A 24,792-nucleotide genomic window follows, 5' to 3' on the forward strand; every position below is an offset into this window, starting at 1 on the left:
AGCTTTGCTGCTCTGAATGCCCAATGTGGGGTGCAGGGAAAGCTCTGTCCACTGTGCTGTATGACCCTAAGCAAGGCTCTGGCCCACTCTGTGCCTCTTCATCTGCAAGCTGGGGAAATGACTGTTGCTGGGGTGTACTCTGGGGTTCTTGCACAACAAAAAAGCAAGTAGTTTGGCAACTGTGGCTCACATGAGAAGGTTGTTGTCAGTAAGCCAGGCAACGCCAGTCCCAATAGCCTGGGTTAGACGCACCTCCTCTTGGATGCCCCCATCTGCCTCAACCTCTCTCCCTCTCAGTCCTGTGTGAGCTCTACACAGCCAGCAAGCCTTCTGGGCTCTACATGCCAGGCTAGCCCAGGCACAGACCCTTTCTGGGATGTAGGGCTGAACCCCAAGAGACCAGAGCCAGGGTCTGAATGAGCAGGAGACAATGGCCATATTAAGGGATTTACCCAGAAGCTCTTCCCTCTTTCCTCCTGGTTTTCGGTTCAGAGGGCCCGGGCAGAAGCTAGAGGCTCCAGAGGAAGTTCCCGTGACCATGGGCATTTGGGGTGAATGCCTGCAGGCCTGATCTTCTCTCCGGACCTTGCTCTGGGAATGCCTCTACTGGCTGCCAGGCAACACACCCCAACACACTTGTCTGCTAGGTTAGCCAACCCATCCTTCCAGAACTGGTGAGTGTGGGGGCAGACTTACAGAGTGGCTGTCAAGGAGGTCTGGGGCAGCCTTGGGGGCTGGAAGGAATGAAGAGCCTGGCTCCCCCATCTTCCCTGCCAGCAGTCCTGCTCCCCAGGATGGGTCCCCAGGGACTGTTGCTACAACAAGTACCTGCCTGGTGACAGAGCCCAGCCCTGAGCTGGAAGCAGGCAGGCCCCTGGGGCCATTCCCTTCAGCTCCAGGGTGGGGTGGCTGCCATCAGGCTAGCTAGACTCATTCCTTGGCTAGGGAAGTACAAGGAGATGAGGGCCTGGGAGGGCTGTGGCCAGGAAAGGGGCTGTGGCTTGAAGGGCCATGGCCTTTCGTCCCTTAGTCCGTCAGCATCCTTGCCTGCCTTCTAGCTATGCTTCAGTCTCCCCCACAGCTCCCCCTCCTGCTCCCCTTTCCCTCTGTTACCCCTTATATCGGCCCCTGTCTCTGCTCCTCCACCACCCCTTGCCTCTGAGCAAAGCCCCCCCAGCAGCTTGGCTCCTCCTGTACTGTGCAGCATGGCCTCGGGCTGCCTGCCCAGAGCCTTCCCATCTCTGCTTTCCTGATCGTCTGGACAAATTCCTTTCCCTTTAGTTCAGTGGAGACATGGGTAGATGTTTTTTAAAGGAACTCACTGGGAAGCAAAGGGAAAACAAACCCAAACAAGGCTGCCCACCACCTAGAGATGGCTCTGGTCACTCCAGGCGGGGCCGTTGCTTTATCCGTCCTGGGCCCGGCTTGCAGAGACTCGCTCCTAGGGCATGGAAGGGTCTGTCTGCCTTTTTTCCAACTGAGTTGGGTCCAGCCTGTCTGTCCCAGCAAAGCTTGGCTCCAAAGTCTTTCCTGATAGGTGCCCCTCTCTGACTGAGCAAAGTGCCTGCGCAGAGCTGGGGCTCCATAGATAGTTGTTCACCTGTTTAATGAATGGATGGAGGTCGCTAATGGCACGATAGTATCCCTGACTGCACAGGCCAAGACAGATAACTCGACCTGTTTCACAAGCTCCACCCCTAAGGCACCCCACCTCTGGCTGTTGGGCACTAGCTCAGGACTCTGCAGGGGAGGCCCTGGCCTCTGTCAGTGTTGAATGGGGACCCTTACTCACCTCATTTCAGCCCTAATGTTTTGCTTAATTCACTTTGAGATCCTGGCGAGCTCCCTTTTTCTTACTGGGATGTCCTCCTTTGCATAACAGGGACGGGGCAGGGGGCTGGGCAGGACAAGCCCGCACTGCTCTGGAGGCTCACACCAGCTGCGGGAGCAGAGGAGACAGTGGGCTTCGAGCTTGCTCAGAGCTGCGTCCGAGCCCCTGCTCCTGCTCATTGTCTGTGTGACTCTGGACAGGGCGGTCACTGGCCTGAGCCTCAGACTCCTGCTCCGTAACATGGAGTGCATGACTGTGCCCACCTCCTAGAGCTGTTGGGGGTTTAGTGAGGTTGTGGGTGTGGAGCTCCAAGCAGACTGCCTGGCCCATGAGTGGCTCTGAAAATATTACTCCCTCCTCCGTGAGGACCCTGGAGGGACAATATTCCTCTAGGAAATGAAAAGTAGGCTGATAAGATAGCCATCCTCTTTGGGCAGCACCAGCTACCCAGATGGCATCCCAGATGTGGGCCTAGACCTTCCCCATCTTGCCCCTCCGCCCCCTCCCTCAGGGGAAAATGGGCTCTGCCTTCTGCTGTGTGTGCCCCTCTGCTGTGTGTGCCCCTCCTGCCCTTCTAGTTCCTGGGCTAGAAGCCTAGGGTAAAGGCACAGTCAGACTGGTGCTCCCTCCCAGCCCTGCCTTTAGCCACCCTCACAGAGAGAGGCCAGTGCTCCCGCGCCCGCTGGGCTGCCAATCGATTGAATGTGCTCCCATCCTCGGGCATGCCATGAATTTTTCATCAAAGGCCTGTAGACTTTGGGAAACACATAATTAGAAGCCCCATCAATAATGCACCACGTGGAGGCATTGGCTGTGCTCAGCCAGGCCTGACATGGCTGCCTTCTGGCCCTGCTCTGGCAGAAGGCTGGAGGAGCACCAAGACCCCCATAGGGGTCCTCACTGAACACAGATCAAGTGTGGGATGCTGAGAGGCAGGAGAAGCTAAAGTGGGACCCTTTACAGAAGTGTCAGGTGCTTCATCTATAAAATGGGTGCGAAGGAGCCCCGGCCCCTGAAGCGTGGTAAGACAAGCGGAGAGCTGCTGTGTGAATACGAGGGCTCTTGTAGGGCTGGGGACGCCCTCCTTCCAGGGGCCCCAGGAAGCAGGGTGGGCACTAGGCTGGGGTGGAAAGGAGGAGGGGGGATCACAGCGATGCCTGGTGACATCGGGGGGCTTTATTCACCCAGCTATCGGTCAAGGTCCCCTGTGATCCAGCCCCCCCACCTTCCAGCCTGGAGCCCAGCACCCTTTCCCAAGCACCCACGCACTTGCTGCAGCTTCAGAACCCTCACGGGAAGAACAGTTCTGTTCTGTCCAGTATCTTCCTCCACCGACAGGACAGAGGCGCCCTTGCCCTGTCTCTGTTGATCTGCTCTTCAGAGCTCGCCTCCAGGCAAAAGCCTTTCCCACTCTCCTGGGCCAGAGGGACGTCCTTTTGTGCGTTTCCAGAGCTTGAACCAGGAGGTAGTAAACAAGTGCTCCCCTTGGCAGGAAATGTTCTAAATACTTTATGTGGATCAATCTAACTTCATCCCCCCACGCAGCTGGACAAGGCAGATGTCCATTCGACAGAGGAAGAGGTCAAGGAATTTGTCCCAGTGGGGAATCTGCTTCCAGAATCCGTACTCTTAACCACCTCCTCAGGCCCTGGGCTGGCACTCCTGTCCTCAACTGAGTCCACAGGGCAGGGCTCATGCTCCCCACTTCCTCACTCACTAGGGCTAGGATCAGGGACTGAGGCTCCCCTGACCCAGCTCAGGGGAACACAGGGTGGGGTACACAGGCTATTAATAGCCACTGGCTCTCTGCTCTCCCACCCTCTTAGGCTCCAGGTCTGGCTGCTGCATGCCCCTTGAAATAAGGCCATCACATGGTGGGGGGCTAAAGGGGGAGAGAAGCTGGGGCTGAGGCAGCTTGTACCATTGATTCTGGCCATGTGACTAGATCTCTCTGGGTCCTGTCTAGCTGTTGGTCTCTCTGTTCCAGCTTATGTGGGAGCTCATAGGTACCCAGGGTTCTGTGTCTATGTACACGGGCTGTCATGGAGGATTACCTGAGGGCCTACATTTCTAAAACCCTCTCCTGGCAGAAATGCCACCAGCGGGCCTGAAACATAATGGAGGCCATGTCACACCCTCCCCCACATCCACCATCTGGCCAAATCCCAACCCTGGCACCCATGCAGGACACATGCTGAGACTCTCTACAGCAGAGGACTCACTATGATTCTAACAACAAGGCTCACACAGGTATCCTGGGAGGGACTCGGGGTGGGAGTGGTTGGGGGAGGGTGGGAGGGCCCTGGGTGCCTCCCCAGTTGTGTGCTGTCTTTGGCCTTAATAATTGCCCGTAAGATCTCCATGACTCTATTAATGGGCGGCCAGGGTGGCAGGAGGAGCGATGAGAGAAAAATATTGATAAGCTGCCTCCTGCACACCCCCAACTGGGGACTCGCCCGCAACCAAGGTACATGCCCTTGACCGGAATCAAACTGGGGACCCTTCAGTCCACAGGCCGGCGCTCTATCCACTGAGCCAAACTGGTCAGGGCTGGAATGGGTTTTGAAGGGTGAGTAGGAGTTTGTCAGGTGATGAACAAGTGATGAAGGGGTGCATTCTCAGCAGAGGGAACAGTAGGAGCAAAGGTGTGAGGTGAGAAGCAGTCTGGCACAGTGAGGAGGAGTGGTGGGAGATAAGGTTGGCATGGCTGCGGTCATAAGGTCTTGAATGCCAGGCCAATATCCAACGAGGAGCCTGTTACAGTCAGGTGAAATGGGCTGGGCTGAGCTAGATGCTGGCATCAAGCATGACTATAAGGACCCTCCCAGGATAAGGCCTGGTCACCTTACAAAGATGCCCAGTCTGGCAGCACAGACTATCAGAGCTGGAAAGAGCGGCCCCCAAAGGAGTAAGGGTGGGATGTTGGCCACCAGGAACCTTGGTTGGAGAGATAGCCACAGGCAGGTGACCTTAGGATGCTGCCCTTTCTCGGGTCTTGGATAGGCTACCTGCTTTGGCATCCTAGAGTCACCAGGCCATGCCCACCCTGCGCCCGAGGGCTGTCTGGATCTTGATCCCTGTGCCGCCCTTCACCCTTGCTGTGTGAGAGAAACAGACTTGATAGTGGCTTCTCAGTCCCCTCTGACCTGTAAATCAATGATGTCACTGTTCTTGGAGCAGGAGCAAGAGCTGGGACCAGAAATGGAGACCTGCTTCTCAGCCCCAAGGGCAGCAGCCTTCCGGGGAATTGAGGGGCTTCTTCTGGGGGCACCAAGGCCCTACCTGGTGGGTCAGGCTGTGTGGGGGCCTGTATGGCTCCCCAGGGTGAGGGGCCAGTGGTGAGGAGGGAGATGAAAGAAGTAGGCTTGGCCCCACCTTCAGAAGTCCTAGATTGGGGGGGAGACAGTACCCACCTTGAGGAGCCCCAGTCTGAGGTGGGACACATGGTTCTGCTCTGGGAGTCCCAGTTTGGGGGAGGTGCCATGTCCCTGGTCTGGAGCACATCTGAGGAGGAGGCAGGGCCCCACACACCCTCGAGAAGAACGCATGAAAAGAACAGATGGTCCCAACAAGTGCAAATTAATTGAGCGAAACCTGTGTACATAGGCGCTGTGAACAGGCGCCTGACAGGCGGGGAGGGGGGCAGGGCGGGAGTGGGTGGAGCTGTAACAAGCACTTATCAATGTCTTGCTGGATCTGCAGCTGGGAGCACAATTATTGACCAAACCTGTCTATAAATTTCCCAGCCACATCTCCAGAAACCTTAATGATGGGGCCTCATTACCCCTCACACCTCCAGGCACAGGGGACCAGCCTGGAGTGGCCGGTGACACTGCGGCTGGCCTATGACAGCTTGGCAGAGCCCTGCAGCAAGAGGTCCTAGCTGGGATGTGGGAAATACAATTCAGGGTCCTGTTTCCCACGAGTGGGAGTGGATGGAGGCTCAGCTTCCAGGCCAGCAAGGGCTGAGGTGGGGTGGACTTTGGAAGTAGGGAGTCAGGGTTTACTTTCCAGTTTTGCCAGTTACTCGTGACTCCCAAGAGCACCTGGCCTCTCTGAGCCTCGGTTCCATCACGTACAGCGGGGAGAGAGCTGTGGTAAAGATGAAGTGGGTGGTCTGTCAAGGGCTGAGCACAGCACCTGGCACTGGTACATGTGTAACACGTGCCCCTTCTCTCTCCTCTGTCATTATGCCTGAAGCTGTTGAGAAAGCAAGCAGCAGCCCTGGTGGCCGGCAGCGGCCTGGCATGCACCGCCAGGCCTTGTTCCGTGGAACTACAAGGCCACTCTGACAATCAGGTCTGCACACAGTTGAAACATGAACATTGTCCAAACCACAAAATGACCAGACAGCAGCCTGGATAACGTGAGTGTCTGCTGCTGTTCACCAAGGACAGTTTCAGCCTCATTCCACACCCCTGCCCTCTGGATAAGAATTACAATTCTTAGGGTCCTTTCTGTCCTTTCCAGCACCCTCTTCCTGGTCGGTGGCCCCTGGGCTGCAGTGAGTTAATAAACCCAACTTGCTTCAATCACAGGAGTGTTCCTGGTCACCTTCGGCTGGAGAGAATCGCGATTCTACTATTAGAGCATCATCTTTTGAGTGTGCTTTGCAGACCTGAATTCCAGACTCTCTGTTTCACCCTCCCCCAGTTTATTATTTCTGTGAAGGTGTGGGATGCTGCTTCCTATTTGCTGTGTCCTCCCCAGGCAAGGAGAAAAGACCCCTGGAGCAGGGCTGTGTGTTGCAGGGGGTGATCCTGGGGCAACTGCTAACTCTCTGGTGAGGGGGAAGGAGTCCAGGCCAGACGTCTGGGCTTCTTGAGGGACCCAGGGAGGCACAGTAGATGGGGGTGGGACTGGGCTAAAAGGGGAGCCACAGGTGAGGCCCCCCCCCCTTCTCTGTATTTCAGGCTCATCTAGCTCCAGAGAGGCAGCCCTGGGAGGGCCAGTGTAGAGGGTGGGGTCCTGTGCTCCAAATGCCAGGCCTGTGGGCCGGAAGGAGCAGACCCGCAGGGCTCTCTGTGGGGAGGCTGGCATGGCTGCTACCTTAGGGAATGTGGGCCAGGGCATGTGTATGTAGGTCTCCATCCTTCGGCACACTCCTACCTGTCTCTGCCTCTCTGGCCCCCTCTAGATTCTTTCTTAGGGGCTGTGTCCTCTGCCCCTCTAGACCCTTCCTGGCAGGTTCACCCTCCTGCCTACAGCCCAGGCCTGTGCGCTCTCCTTGCCCTGGGGTCCTCCATTTCCGCAGGGCTCCGGGCTCGCTCGGGGCTGCGCAGTGTCTCTTTCAGATTCCCTGGGCTGCGCTTCTGGAAACCTGTGTGACCTGCTTTGTTTCTGGAGGACAGAGCCACCAGGGAGTTGGTCCCTGCAGCGCCCCTCTCACCTGGCTTGTCAGCTGGCCTTAGGGGCCATTTCCCCCTCATGACTAGCTCTCCCCCATCAATCCTTTTGGGCCCAGACCCTCACAAATCCAGTAGGAATGAGGGGAAGGGGTTTCATCGGGGTGCTCTGTTGCCTGGGGCATCCTCTCCACTCAGCTTCTCAGGATGCCTGTGCCCTGCCCACCTCAACTCTGTCTCAGAATGCAAATCCTGATACCAAGACCGTTTGAACCAAGCCCATCTCCAGTCCTGCCTCAGAAACACTCTTCTGAGGCTTCCGAGCTCCCCTCTCACTTTAAGGTCCAGGCCTCCTGGCTGGGTAGAGGACTTGGGGATTGGGGATGGGTAGGGCAGAGACCCATGTATAGTGGGGGAATGGACTTCCCAAGGGACTGGCTGATGGTTGTCTGATAGGAGGGCCGGGGAGGGGCTGAGAGAGATGGAATCTGGTCTCTAACCCCTGTCCCCAGCTCTCCTACACGGCCTATTAGGCACCCGAGGCCCGGCACAGCTGGAAGAGGCCTCTCCAGGCACAGCAGGATTTTTGCAGCAAGCCTGGGGTAAGGATTATCATTATCCCCATTTCACAGCTGAAAAGACTGAGGTTCCTGTAGGTGCTGGCTGGGAGCTGAGTGGGAGGCAAACATCCTCTCTCTGATGAAGATCTGTTATTTCTCCGGACTATGTGGCTGCTTAGGAAGGGGCATTTTATGCATTCATTGGACTCATTTACTGAGTACCTACTCTGTGCTGGGCACCTGGGGAGGGATGGAGAAGGAGATATAAGGCAGAGAGAGTCCAGGAGAAAAGGCCTGGAGCTGGGTTAAGTGTGGGTAGAATATTCTGGGTTGGGCACAGGCTTCAGAAGTCACAGGGGCCCCCAGGCTGAGGGGCTCCTGGTACAGGTGAGGGAGTCATGGAAGGGTTGTAAGCAGGGGCAACACATTTTGTGCTTTGGATAGGTCACCTGGTGACTGTGCCCTAGGGTGGGGGTGGGGGGTCAAAGGGGCAGGAGGGCCCCCTCCGGACTATCAGCTTCTGGAACCTGAGCCAGCTTCCTGAGGGAGCCCCTCAGGCCCTCCACCAGGCCTTCCACCCACATAAAGGAGAAGGTGGGAGGCAGGGGTCTTCACCTTGGCCTCCACAAGACTCTCCCAGCTGATGAAGCAGAGCTCCGAGGGGGCTCCCCATGCAGCCAGAGGCGGGAGGGGGAGACAGATGCCTCCAGTTTCCCACACTCAGAGTGGGTCTAGCTGCCAGGCCCTTGCCCCTGCCCTCCAAATCCCTGAGCCACTGTTCAGCCTTCCCCGGAGTCCACCATGCCTTGAGATATTTGCATATCTGACAGTAAAAACAATTCTTCATAGAAGCTTAGCGCCATCAGGGCTGCAAAGCCCCCTTTTGTCTGTCTGAGTAAGAGCTGGCTAAAGGCTGAAGGATAATTAGTCCCCCAAGGGCAACTGCTGCTCACCTCCTTGAAGATTTAAAAGCACAGCCCACCTATTCAATCTGCTTCTAGCTTCTCGGCCCCCATGGTTCTCTCTATTTTCTAACCCCTCTCCTGCAGCCCCCTCCCCCATCCTCTGTCCTGGCTTCTCTGGGAGGGGAGGCAGCCTATGGCAGGAGCCGATGAATGGGCATTTTATCTGATTAAACTGGGAATGAACTGGCCTTTCTCTGTTATCTTTGGACCTGATTGGATATTTAACACCAAATGTAGTGTGTGTGTGTGTGTGGGTGGGTGTGTGTGTGTGTGTGGGTGGGTGTGTGTGTGTGTGTGGGTGGGTGTGTGTGTGTGTGTGGGTGGGTGTGTGTGTGTGTGTGGGTGGGTGTGTGTGTGTGTGTGTGTGTGCGCGCGCCCAGAGTGGGTTTTTCTAGTCCATGTCAGCGGAAATTGGATTGTACTGAAAGCATTTAATCTGAGCTCAGGAGTCCACCCTAATAGAGTTACTAAATTGGGGGCAGGGCAATTCTACTCTTAGCCCTGGACAAGCAGAGCCGTGGCCCTAGCCCTGTCTGTTAGTGTCCTGCTCTGGCCTCCTAGGGCTACACTTTCCCCATGGGGTGAGGAACTGGTGGGCCAGGGGGGGCTGCACAGCTAGAGCTTGAGCACCCTCTGAGCCACAGCCCGGCTACCTGGGACCCTGGAACACCCTTCTACTTCCTGGGCCTGTCCTCCTGAAGGTGACAGTGTAGCCTTATGCACCTTATGTAAAAGGTCTCACATGGTCATTGGGTCATTAGTGTGTGGAACTAAATCTGAGCCAGGTGAGAAGGGCACAGAGCGAGGCTAGGGGCTGGGGACTCTGGAGGTGTTAGCAAGGAGATGTTGTTAAGGTGGAAGAATAGTCCTATGTAATAGTTTGTTAGCTACAGCTTGGTTTGTCACTTTTTGTTATTTGGAGTTTAGCCATATGGTGTGTAGGCTGCTCAAAGGTTTGGGCATGCCTGGCAGGGAGCCGCAGTGCAGAACTCTGTTTTGGTGTTTACTCGGAAACTGAGGCAGACTGCCCACCAGACAAATGGGGAAGAGGCTGAGCCAGGCTCTTGACTTCTGAGTAAGGAGGTGTGGCCAGGGCAGCTGCAGGAGTGGGCACCGGGCTGGTGAGCCCAGACCTGTGCTGGACCAGTGCTCTCCTGTGGCACTGCCCCGAGCAGCCAGCAGTTTCTCTGCCTGTAGATGGGGATAATAGTGTGTTCTTCATCGGATTGGTGTAGGGATGAAATAAGATTTTGATTAAAGCTCTGGGAGCAGAGTAAGAGCTCAGTAAAGATTGGTGGATGGAATTATTGTTATTAAAAGGAGCGCTAAGTTTGCAGAAGAGGTGGGTCCTATTTCCCAGGCTAGTAGATCTCTCCCAGTCACCCCTGGTTCTGTTGTCCCTCCTGCCCTCACCAATGGATGATTCCAGCCCTCAGCAATTCATGGCCTCATCATCTTGGCTTTATTTACTGAGAGAGCTGCACTCCTGCTCACCCACCGCCGCTTAATTGAGGAACTGAGATGGACAGTGATGGAGCAGCAGCAGACATTTTGCTAAGGAGCAGAGCCAGGATGCCGTCCTACTCCACCTGCCTTGAATGCCAGGATAAAAGAAGAAATAATCAAGACCAGGCCCCTCACTGCACAGAGCGGGAGACTGGGGCCCAGGGAGGGCAGTGGGGGGCCCCTCCCATACCAGGCTTTCTGAGCTGTTTTCTTTCCTTGCCCCAGTGACCTGCTCATCCATATCTCCCCGGATCCTTTGGGTGCTTGGAGTTAGGCCCTGATTTGGTCAATCCGCTGTCACACTTACCTCCTCAGTTCTCTCTTCCACACACCTAAGACTTCCTCATCCCTCACTGGAAGGAGGCACTCCCCCCATTTTACCGATAAAGAGACTGAGGGCCAGAGAAGGACAGGGGCTCCACAGTGCCTCTGGGTGGGAAAGAGATATGGAAACACACATCTCCACTCCCTGACTCCGCTTTCAGAAACAAGTTCACAGCTACCAGCAAATCAAAGATCTGTCATGGTTTTATACCAACACCATTGATGACAGTGACATCTGGGGACCGCCCCCTGACATTGTGTATGAAGTGTGCCCCGCCTGGTTGGGTAGGTGAGGGTTAGGATTAAGTACACTTCCCTCTGTGCTTCCATCAGCCCCTGGCAGACTGCACCCCAGTCCTGGGCACAGTCCTCCACTGATTCCCGGAGTCTTTCTGCTGAACGCATCCTCCGGAGGACAGGGCCTTTTGCAGGAGGTTATCTTTATGTTATTGTCGCTTAGCTCAGAGAAGAACTTCTGGAGAGGGGTCAGAAGGGAAGGCCCGGTGAGCTGTGCTGCTTCCCCGCTCCCCCACAGTCTGGAAGGGCCCCATGAATACAGTGACTATAAGCTTCCTGCAAAGTGGACAGTCCTTTGCAGTTTCCTAGGTGCTACCATCCACTCTCTTTAATCCTCTCTAGAGATTCAGGTAGGAGAGAGTATTCCCTCCACGTAACAGATGAGGTAGGCCCACACAGGTGGGGTAATTTACTCAAGGTCACACAGCTCCTGAATGGTGGAGATGGGACTCAACCTGCTACAGCTGCACAGATGAGTAGAGGTGTCTATGGGGGATATCACAGGACGGCACGTAGCAGATGCGGTAAAAGCTGGTCAAATGAGTGAGTGAGTGCACGTGGTAGGCTGTGGCGTCAATAAGAACGGAAGAGGCAGCCCAGGGTCCGTGGGGTGGGGGACACTTGACCGTTTTGTTCCCAGTGTCCCCTTCTGGCTCCTCAAGCACCTCTCATACGGGGCAGAGCTCTTTTACCTTATCAGCCCCTAGGGTGGTGCCCCTTGCCCCTGGGGTGGTGCCCCTTGCTCCCAAGCTGTCTCACTTCCCTTGGCCTTTGCAGACTCCTCCCCAGTGAGGGTGGGGCTTCCTCCATGGAAGCCTGCCTCCTCCTCTCAGGTCCACCCCTAATGTCTGTGGCGCAGGACCAGAGCATAGATGGAGGCTCCAACAGCCATTCCCTGGGCCTAGAGGCACCATCCCTCGAAACTATTCGACCCTTGGGAGAATGGACTTCAGGAGGAGGTTTGCATAGTCCTCACAAGCAGACTCAGGTCCATTTGGACCCCAGAATCTTGGATACCCAGACAGTGGCCTAGAATTGTGGAGTTGGGGCTCTGGGCCACATTTACCCGGCTCTGTGTACCCTTTGCTCTGTGGGGAGAGCTGAGGCTGAAGGAGGCCCAGAAAGAGCCCTCTCAATCATCTGAGGATGGCCTCCCTCCCATCCTGCTTAATACCTGGTCCCATGGGTCCTGGGGCTCTTTCCTGGGCCACTGCCCCTCTGGGCAAGTTGGTCAGGAAGACAAGCCCACTCCAGTGGCCAGTGGCCCTCCACTAGGCTCCTGGGACCAGGTGGGGGTGGGGGGGATGGTGTGGGGGTGGTGAGCCCACCAGATAGAGTGTGTGGAGTGGGGGAGGGGGTATGGAGGCTGGCCTGCAGGGGGCCTTGCCCAGCCACTCACGAACACACCAAGAGACAATAAATCCATAAACACTTAATCTCTCTGCAAATTGAAAAGGAGCTGTACATATCTGCTGCACCCCAGCAGCTGAGTTATGAGTCTTGCTTATTAATTTCTTTAGTCCCAGGTGATGGATGAGGAGGAGAACGACCCACCAGGGAGACTCTGGGTTGGGGGGAAGGAGGGAGGTGGAAGTGGGTCAGGGCTCTGGGAAGAGCCCTTCTGGAGAAGGGGTCAAAGAGGGGAGGCTTAGGGATTTGTGTTTCCTCCCTTTTATTCTGTCTGGAAGGGCCCCATGAATATAGCGACTATTAATAAGCCTCCTGCTATCAGCGGTTCTCAACCTGTGGGTCGCAAACCCTTTGGCGGCTGAACGACCCTTTCACAGGAGTCGCCTGAGACCATCCTGCATATCAGATATTTACATTACGATTCATAACAGTAGCAACATTACAGTTATGAAGTAGCAACGAAAATAATTTTATGGTTGGGTCACAACATGAGGAACTGTATTTAAAGGGCCTGAAGGTTGAGAACCACTGTGCTAAGTGGACAGCTCTTTGCAGTTTCCAAGGTGCTGCCAGCCACTCTTGTTAGTCTTCCCCCAGCCTCAGAAGGGCAGTATTCCCACCACTTCACAGTGAGAAGTCAGGTCTAGACAGGTGGAGCGATGTATCTAAGATCACACAGCTCTGGAGTGTTAGATATGGGCTCAAACCTGCTAGAGCCACACGGACGAGAGGAGCAGGCAGGAGGGTCTGCAGGAGATGACAGGCACACAGGCAGGATGAATCCTACTTCTTTCTTTCTACCCTTCCGCCCTCCTTTTCTTTCTCAAATGCTAAGTGTCCCCCCCACCCCAGGAACTGGAGGAGGTAGAAGAGAAGGAAGTCAGAAGAGGAAGAGGAGGGAGTTCCCCTCATGAAGGTTCTGAGCAGTGCCCAGGAGCTATGACTGTTGAAACCTCCCAAGACTGATTTTTAGACTCCCCAGGGGCACGACGCGGTGCTCCTGCGTGAGGAACACAAGCCTTCCTAGTAGGTGGGCCTCACAGCACATGGACAGGGCAGGGGAGATGGTAGAGGTGACCGGGACGGAAGACTGACCTGGCAAAGTGGGACCACGAGCCCTGGGCAGTGGAGTCAGGGGGACAGAAACTGAGGTGCGGAAGGGAGGAGGGTGTGACCGAGGTGTTTCGGGAATGTATCTGGTGGTTTGTGTGGGTGACCTGCAGGGGGCACTGAGTCAGGGTGTCTGATTGGAGGCTGTTGAGGTGGACACTAGATGACTGTGCTTTCTTTTGTCTCTCTCACTCTCCATTTCTGTTGTATTTTCTCTGCCCCCAAAGGCCTTGGACTCTCAGGACCCAGGTGACTGCCTCCCAGGTTGGGCTTTGTGTCTCCAAGGCTGTTGGGAGCCAGCCCCAGGCTCCTGGGCCTGGTGATGCTGTTACCCTGGGCTGATGTTCCTGCTGCTAGTGGCCGCTGATGTGGGCAGTGTCCGGGGTTAAGTAACCACTGCTGGTGCTGCAGGAGGCTCCTGCTCAAACTCATTACCTGCCACCAGGTGGTGCCACGGGATCCGAGACTGGGTCTGAGCCCAGCCTCACCCATCTGCGGACCTCATCTGGGCAGGGGACTGGGCCAGGACCAAGGCCCCAGTCATGGTGCAGGAGCCCCTGGGACTGGGGAACATCTGCTCAACCTCTGCTGACAGAGGAACTGGGACCAAGAAAGGGGAAGAGAGTTCAAGGTCACTTCAAAGAGTTGATGAGTACAAGGGGCAGTGTGGAGCTGGGCTGGACAGTGAGCAGAGAGTGTGTATCCTGTGGCTCTGGGTGCTGAGGGGGGCGAGAGTCCGGTAACCTCAAATGGAGCAGGGCTGGGCAGGGGAGAGCCCATGCTATGGAGGGTGAGCCGCGTCCTGACTTACCTGGGCCTGTCTTGGTTTTAGCCCTGTGGAACCCCTCAGTCCTGAGCAAACAACGATGGTTGGTCACCCTGGAGCCATGCCAGACAGACACGCAGGACCAGGCTCCTAGGTGTCCCTGCGACACTGCTAGCCCTGTCTGAAGGCCCCACCATTTGACCCTGAGGGGCAGGTAGGGGGGAAACTGCCCGTGTTACAGATGGAAAAACCAAGGCTCAGGGACACAAAGTGCTTCAAGCCACCCTTGGAAGGGGTGGCAGAGCCAGCGCCTCTGCCTGCGGGAGGGAAGTGGGAAGCGGTCCCTGGGCTAGAGGCTGCCCTCCTGCGCCCCAGCCCCCACCTCCCTGCTGTGTGACTTAGGAGGACCCACAGCTCCTCTGGCTTTCCTTCCTCTCTTCACCCAGGCAGTGAGGTCCTCTTTCTTGGGGAAATGGTGTCCAGAGGAGCTGAAATCAACTTACTTAGGAGCAGGTTAAATAGGGTGGAGCAGCTGGAGAAGTGGACATGAAACCGAGGTATCAGGGGTCATTCTGGAGTCTAGCAGACTCCGGGAAGGAAGAGAAACAAAAGCTTTCTACTCAGAGGGAGTGGCATGTGGGGAGTGGATGGGAGAGATGAAGGGAGGGGGAAAAGCTAAGAAGAAAGAAAGAAAGAAAGAAAGAAAGAAAGAAAGAAAGAAAGAAAGAAAGAAAGAAAGAAAGAAAGGAAGGAAGGAAGGAAGGAAGGAAGGAAGGAAGGAAGGAAGGAAGGAAGGAAGGAAGAAAGAAAGAAAGAAAGAAAGAAAGAAAGAAAGAAAGAAAGAAAGAAAGAAAGAAAGAAAGTCGTTCCAGTGTCTGGTTGCAGAAACTCCACTGAGTCTTTAAACAACCCTTGTCAATGTTCCATCTGCTGGTATGAGGGCCCCCTGGTCGGCCACAGATCTCTGAGTAGCGGAGGAAAAGAGGGAGGGAAAATGAGGGGTCAGATTGAGGGAGAGAAAATCAGAAAATCAGAAAGAAATAGAGATAAGTAGAGAAAGACAGAGCAGGGAGAGACAGAAATAGAGAGGGGGTGGGGAAGAAAGGAGGGAGGGAGCCAGGGAGAGCTGGGAAAGACCATGCTGGGATTTCCACACTAGCAGCAACACCGAACACACACTTCCTGACTAGCACCGAGTACTCTGCCCACCTCCTCCCGGGCATCCTGCTTGTTCCTCTCTCTCTTTGCTGAGGGCTCACCAGGTGTGCCCAACAACACTGGGAAGGTGTGACACCTGGAGGATACATGGTCTTAGTCATGCCCCTTTGTCATTTGTCCCTCACCAAATATTTACTGGGCGCCTGCTCTGGGCCACTCTCTTGCCTCCCGTCTTTCAGGGCATGGCTCAACTCCTGCTGGCTGGAGAACGTCCAGGGCTCAGGGCCTCGGCCTCTTCTTTGCCTCTGCCTTCCCCTGTCCTTGCTCCCTGCACAACTGGACACAGCTGGGCACCTGGCAGGGGATGGGAGTTTTCTGGCTGGTTGGAGGCTTGCCGAGGACTGGGGAATCAGGCACAGGGCAGGTGTTTTTAAGCCCTGTGTGGACAGAACCAGGCCTGTGCTCACAGCATGGAGTCCCTCATCTCACCTGCTCTCCCCTAGTGTCTGGTTGGCTAGGGGGGGGTGGGGCGTCTAGGGGTGACGGAGGATGCTTGCAAATTGTTACTGTTTGGAGAGCTGTCATGTTCAGGATAACTTTGGCTCGTCATTCCACGTAAGGCCCACCTCTTTCAAAAGACTTCCTGGCTGCTCAGAAGGGTAGTGAAGGCTTCCTCTAGCTCTGCCTGGGCCCTGCACTTGACTCAAGATCACAACCATGTGACCCTGACCCCAGTGGTCCAGTCAGGACAGGAGCTTTGCACCACATTGACAAAATGGTACATGAAAGACCTGTTTCAAAACCAAGTGTCCTGGATGAAGGGAGCTTGAGATGGAAGAATTGCCTGTATTGCAGTCCTGGAAGGAAGATGATCCAAGGGCATACTAGCGGGAGGGCACCCCAGTAGGGGTTGTTGGGGCTGTAGGGTTAGGACTGGCAGGCCTGGGGCAGCAGAGAACATTCACAGCCTCCTTCCTAAAGAGAGAGTACAGCCTGCGTCTCCTGCACTCCCCTCTCCACCCCCAAGGTGCCTCTTTCTCCAGAAAATATTCAATTTCCCATTTAGCCACAATAGGCTCTGAAGGGAATCAGAGGTGGAATTATTTCTTGTGTTGCGGGGAGTGTGCTATAAGACTAGACATAGACCTATGGACTCTGGGAGTCAGGTGATGCTGGGAGGTTCACAGCCCAGATAAAGTGGCCGAGAGCCCAGGGAGGCAGTTTAGTCCTTAGCTCCCCACACTGCCACTTCACTGGGGCCCAATACTACATCCCGAGGCTCTGCTGCTGGTGACCACTCCCTGACCACACAGTCAGGAGTCACATACCTTGTGGCCATGCCATTGCCACCAGATGTGTTTGAGTGCTAATCAGATATCTGACTCTTCATTCCACGTAAGGAAGAGTCGGATATCTGTAGCTCTGTGGCTTACATGCCATGTTCTTTGCTCATTGCTGTGTCCTGTGGTTGTGTCTTCCTGTAACACAGTGCTGTGTGAAAGCACTGGGCTGCTATGCAGCTGCACTTCGCTGCTCCCTCATTGCGTTCTCTTGCTTGTCACTATGTGTCTTGGTTGTATGAGCGCACCCACTGCTGTGTGACTTTGTTTTGTTGCTATGAAAGAGTGACCCATTGCTACATAATTATTCATGGACCTGTACTCCATTGCTACCCACCCAAGTTCTATTGCTTGTACTGTGCTGCACCGGCCTTGTGAATGTTTGTCTGGGTGCTACTGTGGTCCTTCCAGGTTCTGGCTAGTTATTAAGAGCTGGAGCTGGGGGCTGGGTCTTCAGGACCCAATGAGAACAAAGGGTGAGAGAGAGAGAGAGAGAGAGAGAGAGAGAGAGAGAGAGAGAGAGAAAGAAGAAGAAGAAGAAGAAGAAGAAGAAGAAGAAGAAGAAGAAGAAGAAGAAGAAGAAGAAGAGAGAGGGGAGAGGGGAGAAGGGAGAGAGGAGAGAGGAAAGGCAGGGGTAAATGAAATGGAGCTGAGTTAGGAACAGGAGGGAACAGGATAGGGGCCTGGGATAGGCTGGGATGGGCAAGGGAGAGGGGCAGGCCCATTGCCTTGCATACTATGTGTCTGAGGCACCCAGTGGTGTCAGGTGGCTGAGGGTCCAGGGCTGGGCATCCGGGCCTCTATAGCCATCTGGTATTCACTTGGCTATATGCTGGGCAACACAGAGTCAGGAGCCTTGACAGGGTTGTCCCACCTCGTCCTCATTGCCATCCTTCGTAAAACCAGGAGCTCTGACTAGAGGCTTTCTAAGGTTCTTTCTGATGTACTTCCTGTCTAGCCAGGGGTTCTAGTTCATGGCCCAGCAAGCATTTACCTATATTTGTGTGGAGCCAGGCCTGGACTGGGTCCTGGAGCCGGTATGCTCTTAGTTCAAAGGCTGAGTGGTGATGGCTGAGTGGTCCTAACCCCACAGCAAGCTGGAGAGAGCAGCAGTGCTTGTGGCCTTGCCAGGTGCCCAGCAAGGGGAGACCAACCAACTGATGGGTGTGCTAGCATGGTGTTCAGAGAAGACATGCTTTAGTTCTCCATCCAGACCCACTCACAACATCTCTGACAGTCTGTGGATATGGGGCAACTCTGAACCTCTTGTTTGCACTCAGAGCCTCACAGAATCCATTGTAGTGCCCTTGGGTCACTTATTTCTCCTCCGCCCCGCTGTCACTCACAATGGTTACTCAACCTCTTGCTTAAAAATGGTTCTTCCTCATGACCAACCTTGACTTTTCAATCTGCAATCTCGTCCCATCTCTTATAGTTTAACTCTTATGAGAAGATCAAGATGAACTGCAAGTATTGATTTATTAATACTGTCTAAGCAGCGGTCGCCAACCGGTGGTCCGTGGACCACTTGTGGTCTGTGAGGTCCGAAAGGTTGGTGACTGCCGGTCTAAAGTCTCCAAAGACAAGGTTTGAATCTTTATTAACAACCCAACTAATGCCTAAACTGGAAGGTCAGGTTAGATAACTGCTTTCCTGAGGGGCAGAGGTGAGAGGAAGAAGTGTAGAAAGTAGCCTAAGTGCCCTGGCATCGGCCAGGGAGGGGCCTGCACTGGGGTGCCAGGGGCACTTCATGTAGGAGCACCCAGGACAGACCCTGCAGACAGCAACCCTCCCTATTCATCAACGGGACTTGTTTCAGAAGGCGCAGAGTGTCCGCGGGAGGCGAGAGCCTGGAGGAGAAAACCCAGGGCTTTCCTATTGGCCAGTGGCCTTGGCTCGGACCTTTTCTCAGGCTCTTCTGGAGCAGTGTTCGCCCTGGGAACCATTGCGGAGGAAGGGAGGAAGCCACACTTGAATTCATCCATGGTCATTGGCTTGGACCCTCAGGGACTGTGGACTGTTTTTTTGGTAGCCTGCACTTCAACTCTCTGTAGCAAAAGGCTAGCACCCAGCACTGACCCCTCAACAAATTAAAACACCAGCTTGGCCACCTTCACCAACCCTTTCCCAGCATCTGGCCAACTGGCAACAGAAAGCCATGGCAGCTCTCACCATCAAAGACGGTGTCCTCCTTTCTTTGAGGCTCCTCTGATGTACTCCTCCTCCAATACACTCTCTCTTCACATTATACCATTTTACTGTGTTCATAGTACTTTACCAGAAAACTAAATTTCAAAAAATGTGCTTAGTTGTTTACTGTCTCCACACTAGAATGTAAGTTATATGTAAGCAGGGACCTTGCTTATTCCTCATCTGCCTCATTTAGATGCTCAATGAACACTTTTAAAAGCATAAACGGTGCCATCTAGGACTTCCATACTCAGTGTAGTAACAACAGCTTCTAAAATCTCCACACTCCGGCGACACCCTTTGCTGTAGACTTATTTCCCTCCCATCTCCTCTGTCATTCTTTTAGAAGCTAAAACGAATCTCTCAGGGGCTTCCCCCACCTGGTGACATGCTCCGGAGGATGCTCTGAGGTGGTGACTAGTTGAGTAAATGGAACCAGCTCGCACAGTGCTGCACAGTTTGTTTTAAAAGAAATCATGTGGGTATTTGATTCAAAAGATAAAGAAACTCTGTAAAATGAAGAATGCACACCTTCCACAGTTTAGATTTGGGGTCACTCACAGAGTGCTCCCAAGGGGAGGTCTACTTGTCACCTGAGGAGTGAACCAGGCCACAGGGGCAGTCAAACCTCTTCCAAATCCCCCCTATCATGGCTCCAGCCCTCCCAGACCTGGGGGTGTGGGGACACTCACCTTTTCTTGGGACATTTGGGGCCTCTGAGGCTCTCCCTCTGCTTCCTGACAGATGGATGTGCTGGAGTTCATGGTGGAGCTCACTGTGGCCTTAGACCAGGACTCATGGATGGAACCCAGCGTCTCATCTAAGATCTTAGGGTCCAGGGTGGGCAGAACCTTGCTGTTGTTTGGTGTTAAGAAGTTTTCTGGCCTCTGGGAAGAGAAAGTGCAAAGAAATTCCTTTGTGCCTCTCTACCATGAGTGCCCTTTCCACACCCCAAGCCTCTCCTCATGGCTCAGGAGGCCCTGCATGTCTGGCCCCTGTCTACCTCCTGCCCTCTTGCTCACTGGGCCCTAATCACACTGTCCTTGATGTTTCTCTAACAAGCCCAGCTCTTTCCTGCCTCTAAACCTTTGCATCTGCTGTTTTCTCTACCTGGAAAGCCTCCTGGGTCTTTACATGGCTGTTCCCTTCTCTTCACTCAGGTCTCAGCCCAAATGTGATTTTATTAGAGAGTTCTGCTCTTTGAGGTAGAGGCCCATCCTATTAAAAGTAACTCCTCCTCCAATATATTCTCTCTTCACATTATACACCATTTTACTGTGTTCATAGTACTTTACCAGAAAATTAAATTTCAAAAAATGTGCTTAGTTGTTTACTGCCTACCTCCCTTCTCCAATCTCCACGCTAGAATGTAAGTTATATGTAAGCAGGGACCTTGTTTATTCCTTGTCTGCCTCATTGTAGATGCTTAATAAATACTTTTGAAAGAATAAATGATGCCATCTATGACTTCCATACTCAGTGTAGTAACAACAGCTTCTAAAATCTCCACACTCCGGTGGCACCCTTTGCTGTAGACTTATTTTCCATCCCATCTCCTCTGTCATTCTTCCCCCTTATCACCCATTAAACAGCCCCCCTCTCTCTCCCCCTCTACCCCCTTCTCTCCCCTCTCCCCCTCTTTCTCCTTTAATGTCTTGTTTCCTATGCTCCTCCTCCTCTCTTGGTATGATTTTCACTCTCTAATTGTCTAGAATTTGACCCACTCAACTACCAGCCCCTCTAAGAAGCCTAATGGCCTCTGCCCACACGTGCTCAAAGCTTTTCTGGGTTCTTCCAGCCCAACTGCTGGCTCTCTCTGCTCACATTGCTCTCTAACTCCAGGCTTGTTTGCTATTTTATTTTTCTAATAAAACTTTAAGTTCCTTAGACTCAGGGACATGCTTATGCACTCTCTGGTGAGAGGTTACCTTAAAGCTCAGTTGAAATTCTGTAGTTAGCCATAAAAAGTGCCCATTGTTCAAAGAATTATGCAGTATTAAGTTTGTAGGGACCTCAAAGGGATCCACTTCCACCCTACATCAGCTGATGGAATTCTGTCTTGGCCAAAAGCAGACAAATATGGCATTGTCTAGAGCAACTGCTGCCAACCTTTCGGACCTCACGGGCCACCAGTGGTTCACAGACCACCAGTTGGCGACCGCTGGTCTGTAGTGTTGTTCTAGAAGTAAATAGAAGAATGGGAATAGTGCCAACCAGGACTGGTGTGTTCAGTGGTATAAGTGCTTGATTGTCTGACCCTGAATAAACAGTGAGAACCTGGTCCTCTATGTGAAAGCCCACTCATGAATCAGCTGAATTAGGACAAGGACCCTTCACTTTACCACTGAGATCCTTTATGTCCTTTAAAAAAAAAGTTGCGTGTGCAGAAATTCCTTAACATGGAGCCTTTTAAGGCTTGTGTCGGTAGAGTAAGGGATAGCCACACAAGTACAGAGGTATATCCTGTCCGATCTAGCCTCACCCTCACCCCCACCTTCCACCTCCATCCCTGAATATAAGTATAAATACTTCCAAGGAGAAAACAGCTAAATGAAGACTCTTGGAATGGGAAGAATGAAGCTTGGGTGACCTTGGGGCTGACTATGGCACCTACTGCTTGTTAAAATCAAGATTTCTGGGGCTGTTTTGTCCCTGGGCATTAGGCCTGGCTGCCTCTCTCACCTGCTCCTCTCAGTAGCTCTGGTACAGGGAGGGTGAAATTCACTCAGGGGCTCCTCACTGAACATGCTCAGGGCCTCAGTGCAGCATCTGAGTCAGGCGGTTTTGGCATTTTGGGTTGTCTGTTTTATATAGGAAAAAGTTCCATGTCTCTCTCCTGTTCAGAGCGGCTGAACACCAGAATAGCATATTGGATGGATGCAGAGAACAACAGAATGCATATTGGATGGATGGATGGATGGATGGATGGATGGATGGATGGATGGAAGAGAGAATGAAGGAAAGAGTAACCACCCAGGTTAAAGACTAACTCGCCACTGACAAAGTGGCCCCTGGGGCTGGGGTGAGATGCTGATTCAGGACCCTTAATGACATTTCTCCTCATTTCCAGGCAGCAAGCCAATTTTGATGTCCTGGATTTCATAGACTGCCCTCTAATCCAGTTAGAAGAGGAAGTAGAAGTAATGAAATCAAGGGAGAGGTCTCCAGTGGTGCCCTATCAGTTCTGAAAGCAGGGACACAATGCTGAGGAAGTCCCCTCCTCCACAGCCTGTCCCCCTGACATCCACCCTGTGTGGCCCCAGCTCCAGAGGGGTCAACTCAGTGACTCAAAAGCTGACATTTATGGAACTGGGCACTCACCAGATACTTTTATGTGTATCTGAAGTTTGTCATGGATAATTCACTTCATTTCATTATAAAGATAAAATAAAAATGAGACTGACCCCAGTCCAGTCCAGTGCCTTCACCCCATCAGCCTCTGGTGGGTGGGTGTGTTCTGAAAAGCATAGCACCTATTGGCTCTCGTCTATACTGCCCATCGCACTCTCTTCTGACCTTCAGCTGCTCTGCCCATAGCCCCTGCCAGACTCAGGGCTTCAGCACTGCTCTGCCCTCTCCATGGCTGGTCCTGGCCTATATCTGCTCCCACAGCTGTTTCATGCCAGCACCTCCCCACCCCACCCACCTCTGCAGGTCTCCTGCCCACATTCTCAATCAACTTTGTCAGGATGTACTGTGGCCTGGGGGTTGGGGCAAGGTGGGTGGGTGGTTTTTGTGGAAAAGTCTTTAGACTTCCACATAGTATAGGCCCCACAGGCAAGGCCAGAGGCAGTTGCTCTTGTCATGTGAGGTAACTGGCACCAGGAGGGCCACAGTGCCTCACAAAGTGCCTACATTCTCCCTAGCGGCCCTTTACCTCTGAAGCCTCAGCTTTAACTGCCCTATTTTGGCGAGGGGCTTGTGCCCTCCCCTCCTTGTTTCTCATGGGAAAGGAGCTTGTTTACGACTACAGGGAGGGGCCAGGCTGCTGGAAGTGGTGGGTCGGGGTGGAGGATAGGGGAAGGGGCAAGGCTAAAAAAAGGGAGAGGGTGAAGCCTAGGGGCTAATTCTTCCTTATGCAGCCCCCGCCTGTCTTGGCTCTCCCCCTTTCCTCCGGATGGGGGTTGAAATGGGGGCTGCTCGCCCACCCCACAAGCCTGCTTACTTGTTTTTCTACTTGGCAGGTCATACCCTGCTTATTGAGGCAGCTTGGGGCTGACAAGTGGCCCCTCACTCTGTGGCTCCATGGCTGCAGCACGTCCGGCTTCATTAGGGCTGTAATTGGAGATTTACTTTGAAAGCTCAGAGCAATGCATCGCCACGCACTGGCTCAGACTCGAGCCCAGCCACCACTCCTTGTGCTGCCACAGCAGCGGCCCCACATCACGAGTGCCATGTGGGGAGAAGACACCCCTCCTTATGCCTCCCAGCCCTCCCAGCCCTCACTGATGCCTGCAGGCGGGGCTGTTGAGACAGACCAGGCCAAGAGCATCACAAGCTCAAGGTTTTTGGGGTCACCTGTTTTCCCCTCCTCCACTTACATATTCTGCTTCTCTCCTACCCACTCCATCCCCCAGACCCCTGATCATGCAAAATGCAACAGTTCCAGCCTGCCCTGGCAATTACAGACTAGCCAGGTCGCAGCTGCTGTCCTTGCTGCTGGAAGTCCCCCTACCGGACTGGGGCCTCTCACCCCGCCCAGAGCCTCCCCGCTGGAGTGCATGGCTCTTAATTCAATTAGCTGGTCCTGAATCCTCCCCAGGGAGCCTGGAGCGGAAACTGACAAATTCTGTTTAACAAAGACATTTCCCCCCACTCCGCCAGCTTTGGGTTCTGCCCGCCTGTATCCCCTCACCTCCCCCTCATTAGGTATCTAACAAAGTGCTTCTCAAGAAATCTACTTCCAATCGCTAGTAATTCAGGGGGCCTGATGCAATTTTCTCCATGATAAGGGTGTCTCGCCTGCTGGCAAACGCCATAATGAGCCATGTACGGCGGCTCCCCATCAGTCACTCCTTTGTCATTTCCTGTTGCTAAAGTTGTAGGTTCTTATCTCTCCAGCTGAAGGCGAGGCTCAGACAACAGGCCCCCTCCAGGAGGGCTTGCTGCCTCCCCTGCATATGGCAAGCCTCATTTATGGCATCCTGCATGGCCTTGCAGCTGCCATGGGGTTTGAAGCTCTGAGTCTGTCAGCCAACCAAGCCTTGATTCATTCTTCAGTAAATGATGTCAGAGGGTTAATCTAAAAGCCAGTTGTGGGATCAGGGGAGAGGAGTCAGTGATATGGATTTAAAAAAAATCCTGGCAAGGATTCTAATCCTATATAATAAAAGCATAATATACAACTCAACCGAACGGCCAAATAACCGAATGACCATCGGATGACCATCCGGGACCATGCTATGACACCCACTTGTGGCAGGCCAGCCAAGGCGGGTGCGAAGCGATTGGTCAGGGCACAGCCATCCCCCATGATCACCCCACAGAGGGAGGCCCAGGCCACTGACTGGTGGGCTGCAGTGGGTGGTGGGGCCTCCCTCTGTGAGGTAAGCCCAGTCCAGTTGCCAGCAGGAAGCCGGTGCCAGCAGCCAGGGGAAGGAAGGCCTACTCATGCACGAATTTCATGCATCAGGCCTCTAGTCCTATATAATAAAAGGCCAGCCACCATAAGCATAATGACTTGAACGACCAGTGACCAGAACCACCACAGCCCCTCACTGGGTTGGCCCCACCCACAAGCAAGCAGTTAGGGGTGATCAGGCAGGCAGGCAGAGTGGTTAAGGGTGATCAGGCAGGCAGGCAGGCAAGTGGTTAGGAACCAGCGGTCCCAGATTGCAAGAGGGTGCAGGCCTGGTTGAGGGACCCCCCCCCTCCCCCTGTGCACAAATTTCATGCACTGGGCTTCTAGTATATATATGTATATACGCGCGCGCACACACACACACACACACACACACACACACACACACACTAGAGGACAGGCGCACAGG

At 53.8% G+C, this 24,792-nt stretch overlaps 1 protein-coding gene across 1 annotated transcript in view; it reads right to left on the bottom strand.

Annotated features, from left to right (window-relative positions):
* Window positions 1-24,792, bottom strand: part of CCDC33 (coiled-coil domain containing 33) — a 78,153-nt gene that overhangs the window by 28,029 nt on the left and 25,332 nt on the right. The window contains exon 10 of the mRNA XM_006753734.1: window positions 19,495-19,689. Coding sequence (XP_006753797.1) covers window positions 19,495-19,689 — 195 coding nt within the window. The remainder of the gene's footprint in view (window positions 1-19,494; window positions 19,690-24,792) is intronic.

Source organism: Myotis davidii, unplaced genomic scaffold (assembly GCF_000327345.1).
Source record: "Myotis davidii unplaced genomic scaffold, ASM32734v1 scaffold992, whole genome shotgun sequence".
Lineage (NCBI taxonomy): Eukaryota > Metazoa > Chordata > Mammalia > Chiroptera > Vespertilionidae > Myotis > Myotis davidii.